The 8,216-nt window shown below is 44.8% G+C and overlaps 1 protein-coding gene across 1 annotated transcript; it reads left to right on the top strand.

The window, feature by feature from the left end:
- The first annotated feature begins 765 nt into the window (after positions 1-765).
- LOC147626829 (pentatricopeptide repeat-containing protein At4g18520, chloroplastic-like) lies at positions 766-1,871 on the top strand. The gene is made up of 3 exons (XM_086816077.1): positions 766-1,202; positions 1,393-1,525; positions 1,635-1,871. Exons 1-3 carry the CDS (start codon positions 766-768, stop codon positions 1,869-1,871), a joined length of 807 nt encoding a protein of 268 aa, XP_086672203.1.
- The last annotated feature ends 6,345 nt before the right edge of the window (positions 1,872-8,216 follow it).

The following is an 8,216-nucleotide window of genomic DNA, read 5'->3' on the forward strand; positions in this document are numbered from 1 at the left end:
CAAGGCCTAAATCATCCTCATTATCATCATTGATCACTTGAATCTTATAAAAAGATCCCATCTAGCCTGCGACATAAAGTATGTTTTTAAGCTATGATTGTGGCATGCAACATCAACCTCACATAAAAAATAGATTGTGGCATGCAATATCAACAAAGTATATCAGCAATACATTTTCAAAAAATAGAAAACATGAGCAGGGTTCTGATCTAAAGGTTGATGGCCTTGGAGCACATCTGTTAGAGAAGAAGATGTTGAGCGTGGAGGAACCGTTAGACGAACTGCTCCCAGTGCAAGACTTTATCTCCATCATCCAGAAATGCAGGAAGAAGGCAAGTCTGACACATGCCAAGGATGTGCATAGACAACTTAGCATGGTATGGGGACTTGAATCTTGCGTTTTGCATGCTCAAGAGAATGCAAGATGATTCTGTGCATCAAATACACACACATTTGTGTCCCTATTGAAAGCTTGTTCTAGCATGGCATGCCTGGAAAGGGGCAGAAAATTACATGCTGAGATTGGCAAAGAGAACAGGCCCTCCAACTGCATCTGTTTCAAACATTGCAGGACCTCCTCGCCATGCCCACACTCAGCATATCCTGTAATCAATGCAGTCCACAAAACAACATCTCGAACTGGCAGCTCATCAAACAATTCCTGTGCTCGAACTGGTTGTGCATTACAGTAAGGCAAAGGGCAGAGGCTGCATCGCGCATAGAGTGGAAGCATGTCCAGTGCAGAGCAGGTGTCTAATCGGAAGCATGTCCAGTGCTGCAGAGCAGGCTTATGTTGAATGTGGAAGCATGTCCAGTGCAGAGCAGGTGTCTAATCGGTTAGCCCTTCGGAATGACCATTCCTGGACTTCCCTCATAGTGGGCTATGCTGAGTATGGGGACTTGAATCTTGCGTTTTGCATGCTCAAGAGAATGCAAGATGATTTTGTGCATCCAAATACACACACATTTGTGTCCCTATTGAAAGCTTGTTCTAGCATGACATGCCTGGAAAGGGGCAGAAAATTACATGCTGAGATTGGCAAAGAGAACAAGCCCTCCAACTGCATCTGTTTCAAACATTGCAGGACCTCCTCGCCATGCCCACACTCAGCATATCCTGTAATCAGTGCAATCCACAAAACAACATCTCGAATTGGCAGCTCATCAAACAATTCCTGTGCTCGAACTGGTTGTGCATTACAGTAAGGCAAAGGGCAGAGGCTGCATCGCGCATAGAGTGGACCATCCTCCCACCGTTTGCATGTATCACCACCCCACCGTTCTGTTGCATCATCATCCCACTTGCTAAAGCACAACGAGTTCTTGAGGACACTTATTGGAGGACATGCCCAGCGGGCATAGGGCCAGAATGCATTGAACTCTTTTAAACAGATGCAATGCAAGGGGCAAGGATACAGTGATGTATGTCTGGATCTTGAAAGCATGTGGCAGCATAGGAGCATCTGACAAGAGGCTACAAACTCATAATGAAATTGCCAGAGAGGGGTTGCTAGAGAAAGATATTGTGCTTGGCAATGCTTTGGTTGATATGTATGCCAAGTGTGGTGCTCTCGCAAAAGCACAACAAGTGCTTCCAATTTGAGATGTTTTCTCTTGGTCTTCACTAATAGCAGGATACACAACAGAGTCAGGGTGAGAATGCTTTGAAGTTTTTTGAGCAAATGCAATGCAAGGGCATGCCAGCAAATGTAATGACATACACTTGCATCTTGAAGGCCTGCACTTGTATAGGAGTAGCTATCAAAGGGGAACAATTTCATGATGAGATTGCTAGGCAGGGTTTGTTGGGTAAAGATGTGCTGCTTGGCAATGCTTTGATTGGTGCCAAATGTGGTGGAACTGTAGGCTAACCTACACCCACCGCTGCCCCTCGATGCGCAAGGAGCTAGATGATCATGGAAATATGCCTGGGTCTTGAAAGTGTATGGCAGCATAGGAGCATCTGACAAGAGGCAACAGATTCCTAATGAAATTACCAGAGAGGGGTTGCTGGAGAAAGATATTATGCTCGGCAATGATTTGGTGGGTATGTATGCCAAGTGTGGTCCTCTTGCAAAAGCATGACGAGTGCTTAAGGAGCTTTTGGTTTGAAATGTTGTCCCTTGGTTTTCACTAATAGCAGGCCAAGAATCCTAGCATACCCAGATCAGCATCCTCGACATTTTGAACGACTCTGCTATGTCTCAAAGTTAGCCACATTTTTGAGAGTTGCCCTTCAATGGGGATGCAAAAGGTAAGCCTTTCTATGAAAGGTACCCTTTCATGTAAAACATTCATTTTAACCAACAAGGAAATCATTGCATGAGTATACATACTCCGGATGCAACCAAGCATGCAGTCTTCATGTGGTAGCAAAAGAATTCACAATGATATTCTTAGTCACGGGCTCTTGGCATTGTCCTCATCAACATGTATGTCACATGTGGTGTACTTCAAAAAGCACAAAAGAAGCTTCTTTTCAAAACTTCATCTCTTGGAGTGCATTGATTGCGAGAAATGCCCAATAGAAGCAGGGGCGGGAAGCTCTGGGCTGTTTTCAGTGTGTGCAAAGTGAGGGCATCTCTCCAAATGCAATCACCTACACTTGCACGAAAAGTGACAGAGACGATTTATGTCCAAAACGTAGTCTCTTGGAGTGCACTCATTGCATCAAATGCCCAAAAGGGGCAAGACCAGGAAGCTTTGAGCTGTTTCAGCAGATGCAAAGCAAGTGCGTCTCTTCAGATGCAATCACCAACACGACGCAAGATGTTGATATGGGAAAACTAATTCTTGATGATATTCTAAGTTAGGAGCTGGAAGGAAATGCCTTCATCGACATGAATGTCAAATGTGATGTACTTTAGGAATTATAGAAAGTGCTCGAGGAGCTTCTCGTCTAGAAGGTCATCCTTGAAACACGCTGATTGCAAGATATGCCTACATGAGCAGGGGCAGGAAGATGTGGGCTGGTTTCAGTAGATACAAAGTGAGAGCATCTCTACAGATTCAATCACCGACACTTGCATCTTAAAGGCATGTGCACTATATAAGATGTTGAAGGATGATATTGTTAGTCAGGGCTGTTGGCAATGCCTTGATCAACATGTATGTCAAATGTGGTGTACTTCAAAAAGCACAAAAAGTACTTGAGGAGCTTCTTGTTTGATCTCTATAGATGCAATCACTTATGCTTGCCTCTTGTTTGATCTCTATAGATGCAATCACTTATGCTTGCCTCTTGATGGTTGGTGGCACTACAGAAGATGCTAATATTATTGCTTTTGAAAAATAAAGGCTGCGTTTTGCATCGCATTGAGCGACATGTATGCCAAATGCAATATACGTCAGAGAGCACAAAAAGTGACGGAGGAGATGTAGGGTGTATCCAGCGAGTACTGAAAGGGGGGTAGCCTGTCTATGCTGAACCCATATGCATACCTGAGTTTACTTGTGCTTGAGAGAGAGAGAGAGAGAGAGAGAGAGAGAGAGAGAGAGAGAGAGTACCACCAGAGAGTACCACCAGAGGAGAGGATTTGCCAGGTGTGCCAGCATGAGCCAGAGACAGAGGAACATTACATTTGCCGTTGTACCGCCTTCTATGAGATTAGAGGACGCTTCCACTGTTTGTTCAGAAAGGGCTTTGGACCATTATCCAGGGTCATGGAGTACTACGACCAGAGGTGTCTAGGGCTATACCTCCTAGAGATACGCAGATTTAGAGAGATTCTCCTCAGAGGCAGACACCCCACGGAGAGAAGGTCGGCACAGAGACAGATGACAGATTTCTTTAGAGGCCCCTCCCAACAGCATGATAGAGAGGAGACTTTACCTGACAGGAAGGGGACCTTACTTGACAGAGCTGTTCAGTTAGGACGACCCAGATGCCCCAGACTACCAGGATCCTCACATCTTCGCATACGCTTGCATAGGCAGATTAGAGTCATTATTGATCGACATCGAGCACGGCCTGTCAGGTCTCTTGGCATGGAAGGCATCGACTCCTTACGATAGAGACCCATGCTTGACCTCCTGAGATGAGCTTGTATACAGCCTGAGCCTCTACCCCCCACCACCTCCCCCCCTCTATTCATATCCTCTTGATGTATGGCAGGCCTAGATTTTATAATCTATATTGTTCATTTCATTTATTTTCCAGACAGAGAATCGGATTCTATTGGGATGTAATCTTTTTGGTCTCATAGGTCATTTTGGCCTTCTAAAGACGTTTAATACAACATTTCATTTCATTTCATTTCTCTCTCTCTCTCTCTCTCTCTCTCTCTCTCTCTCTCTCTCTCTCTCTCATACTCTCATATTAGAAGAGCTTATCCAACCTACTTGCTTCATTCAAAATGCAGTGCAAGATATCTTCCCCAGCTTCAGTTGAAGTATTTGCAATCTTGCATAACGCATAAGTCAAAGCTGTACATATCAACACAATGAGAGGAGACACAGTCCTTGATTATGCAGAGTTTCAGCTCACACCCAAGCATACTAGGTAATAAGGGCCCCTCTGTAAGATGGTCAGAGCACTCAAAAGAATGCCCAGAAGCTTTTCTACTGTTCAAATTCTATAAAGTGGTCGGTTGCTTACTTGCTTGCTTGTTAAGTTGATCTGCATTCACTTGTGCAGCAGATGCGAACTCTTTTTTTGTTGTTCTTGTGCCGTAGATGCGAACTCTTCAATTCAGCAGATGGTCTCATGGAGAAGCTTGCGTCTGGTTTTGTCAAGCCCTTCGTTACGCACCTACGCGCCGCTGAAGTGCAAGTTGCGAAAGGCAACCAGGTCATAAGGTTGGAATGCCAAGTTGGATTTGGTAAGCATCATCGTCATGACAATGCGTGGTTCTGCAAAGGCACCTTGGAAAGGTCAAAACACCTTGGAAGATTGGCAGAAATCAACCAGAGAGAGAGAGAGAGAGAGAGCATATGCACACCTAAGTTTACTTGTGCTTGAGAGAGAGAGAGAGAGAGAGAGAGCTACGTACTTGAGTTTTCTTGTGCTTGAGAGAGAGAGAGAGAGAGAGAGAGAGAGCTGCGTACCTCAGTTTTCTTGTGCTTGAGAGAGAGAGAGAGAGAGAGAGAGCTGCGTACCTGAGTTTTCTTGTGCTTGAGAGAGAGAGAGAGAGAGAGAGAGAGAGAGAGAGAGAGCTGCGTACCTGAGTTTTCTTGTGCTTGAGAGAGAGAGAGAGAGAGAGAGAGAGAGAGAGAGAGAGAGAGAGCTGCGTACCTGAGTTTGGGATCATACTACCCGTCTACCAACACTACCCACCCAATGCTGCGTGTTTTGAATGCGCACGTGTGTAGTAAAAGCAAATTCAAATATTATCAAATGTTTTTTTATTTCAGAATCATCACGTTGCAACCCAAATAAAAATCAAATTTTATATCCAAGAAAAAATCTTTCCAAGATTTGAACCTGGATCCATTGTGTGGAAAATTATGCTCTTGCAGCTTAAACCACTACACCTATACCTTTCTTATCTTTACAACCTTGGGTCAAATTTATCAATAAAAAAGTACCTTTTGTAAATACATACATATGCTCTGAAATAAATCCTTCTGTGAATAAATATCTGTAAGTCAATTTTTTTTTTAATTCCTTCTATTGAACGCACGTGATATTCATTTTTTATGCTAAGTGACCCCCCCGAGGTGAACCCAAAGAGATGGTGGGCTGGTGATTCTAGGTAGCCGCCATGTGGAAGGCCAGGTGATCCAGTGAAGCAGCTCCGACCTGCGGGTAGAGGACAAACGTCAATGTGAGAGCTGGGCTGTCTGTGAGACTAGGTGTTGGTGCAGCTGCTGGCTTTCTACCGGGAGGTGGCTGTTTGTTTCGAGGCCTCTAGTGTGAGACCAAGAGAAGCTTGGGCAGTGTGTGTATGAGTTGTTTGCTGTGAGTGTGTGATTAAAGGAGAGTGTGAGGAAGAGTGGGTTGAAGCTTATAAATTGATGAAATTTATATGACCTCTTGTACATGGACAATAGGGTTTGTGTTGATGATATGTAAGTGGCTTAGCCTTGCTGACAGATAAAAGGCTTTTATAATGAGATATGTGAGCTGTTGAAACTGCCTTTCTTTGGGTATCTCTGGGTGGTAGAGAGAGAGAGAGAGAGATTTTTCTTTCCAGCTAGAGAAGCTGGTGGTGCCCCTTGTGCTTGTGAGTGTTCCAAAGGTGGTGAGTCGGTGAGCTATAGTGGCCTTCTTGTGTTCCTGAGCTACCTCACATCTTTCTGGTGCCCCCACTGAGGAGTTGCTCTGGCATTGTTTGACTGAGGATTGCTCTGTTATTTCCTTCAGTTACCAGGGTGTAGGCCCTAGGTGTTGAGAGTTTCAGGGAAGGTTTTCTTGGATCTGAGGTGAAGTTTGTGGTGAAAATGATGTCTTATCCAGAGTTTTATGGTAGCCCTAATGAGGATGTGGCAGACTTCTTGGAAAGGATGGAGGTTGCATGTATAAGCAACCATATCAATGAATCGGTACAGGTTTTGCGGCTACTGAGCATTTGCTTGAAAGGGGATGCAAGGACCTGGTACAGAGCTTATGAGGAGTCATTGAGGGTTGCTGTTCCACATCTTGATATGACTGAAAATGGATGAAAGATAGCACTTAGCAACAGGTTCAAGAAGGTGGAAGACCCCGACAAGGTTTGGCATGAGGTGCAAGCTCTGACGCAAGGTGAGTTTGAATCATTAGATGATTATATGAAGAAATTTTCTTTGCTATGGGAAACTCTATGCAGGGCTTTAGGGGAAGATCAGGTACCCCCTGATATGATGAAGAAAAACAAGTTTGTAGCCGGGCTTAAGAGGAGTATTCGCTGGAAAGTGGAATTGAAGAAGCCTAGGTCTTTTGAGGATGCGGTGGAAATTGCTAAATCAAAAGATTGGAAGCTGCCAGCAGATGAATCAGCTGGGGATGATTCCAGTTGTAGCACAGCCGGAGATTCGTAGAGTGGAGGCTACACCCATGAATGCAGTGATTGAGAGGACGAAGCCCACTCAAGCCCAAGCTATGCAGATGGTGCCACAAGCTAGTCAAGGAGTACCTATGGCTCCTGCAGGTTCTGATGAGGGATTGCGACAGGATATGAAACAGATGGTTGATCTTATGAAGAATTTGAGCTTAAATTTAATGGGAAGTACAGGTGGTGGACGTGGTAGAGGCCGAGGCAATAATCCTGAAGGGGGAGATGGACAAGCAGGGTATGGACGTGGTCGTGGTAGGGGCCGTCGTTTCATCCCTACATGCTAGAACTGTGGTGAGCTTGGTCATCTGAGTACAGATTGTGATAAGCCTCAGCGAATGGGTGGTGATATGTACCCACTACCTTCACAGTTACCTAAGAGGTCAAATGATTATGGTATTGATATCAGGGATCAAGCAGGCCCCAGTGGAATCACAGCTGAGGAGAAGGGAAAGGCAAAGGTCATGAATGTTGTTACTCTGGAGAATGTTCAGGTGAGAGAAGAAGGGGATGTGATGCCTGTTGGCAAGCGCACAATGGATGAAAGAGAAGGAAAAGGGGTGGCCGGACCCAGCCGTAAGAAGGGGAAGCAGCAGGAAGGAGAAGATGTGAAAGCTAAAAAGAAACGGAAGCCTCGTAGAAGGTTCCAAGTGTCACTGGGGGATGGGCAAACCAGCTATGACTTGAAATCTGATTTGGTGAACAGGAAGGCAAACATCACCTTTGGGCAGTTGGTAGAGATGGTGCCAAAATTGAGAAGGCAATGGAAGGGACTTGTGAATCCAATGAAAAAGGAGTCAGGGAAGAGGTCAGTTAAAGTACTATCTTTAGAGGAGCTTCCAGATATTTGCCCTATTGTGGAGGTGTGGAGTAAAGGTAGGAGCCTTGGTCAGGCCTATATAGATGGAGGAGCTCAAATCTGTGTGATTACCCAATCATGTGTGGAGCAGTCAGGCTTGAGGGTGTCTGGGGTTTATGGTTTTCGAATCAGGATGGCTAATCATCAAAAGGTAAAATGTCTTGGTATGATAAAGGAATTGGAAATTGAAGCTTTTAATGTCAAAGCTACTGTAGATTTTCATGTGATGCCTGCGGGTCTTGGTGCTTTTCCAATTATTCTTGGACGACCTTGGTTGCGAGTGGTGGGTGCAGTACAAGACTGGAGGTATGGGACCATTTCTTTGCATAATAAGCAGGGTAATAAAAAATCTTTTGAGATGCATAGTAGGAGATCTTTGAATGATG

The sequence above is a fragment of the Cibotium barometz genome, chromosome 21 (assembly GCF_041138505.1).
Source record: "Cibotium barometz isolate CiBa-2024 chromosome 21, ASM4113850v1, whole genome shotgun sequence".
In the NCBI taxonomy this organism is placed as follows: Eukaryota; Viridiplantae; Streptophyta; class Polypodiopsida; order Cyatheales; family Cibotiaceae; genus Cibotium; species Cibotium barometz.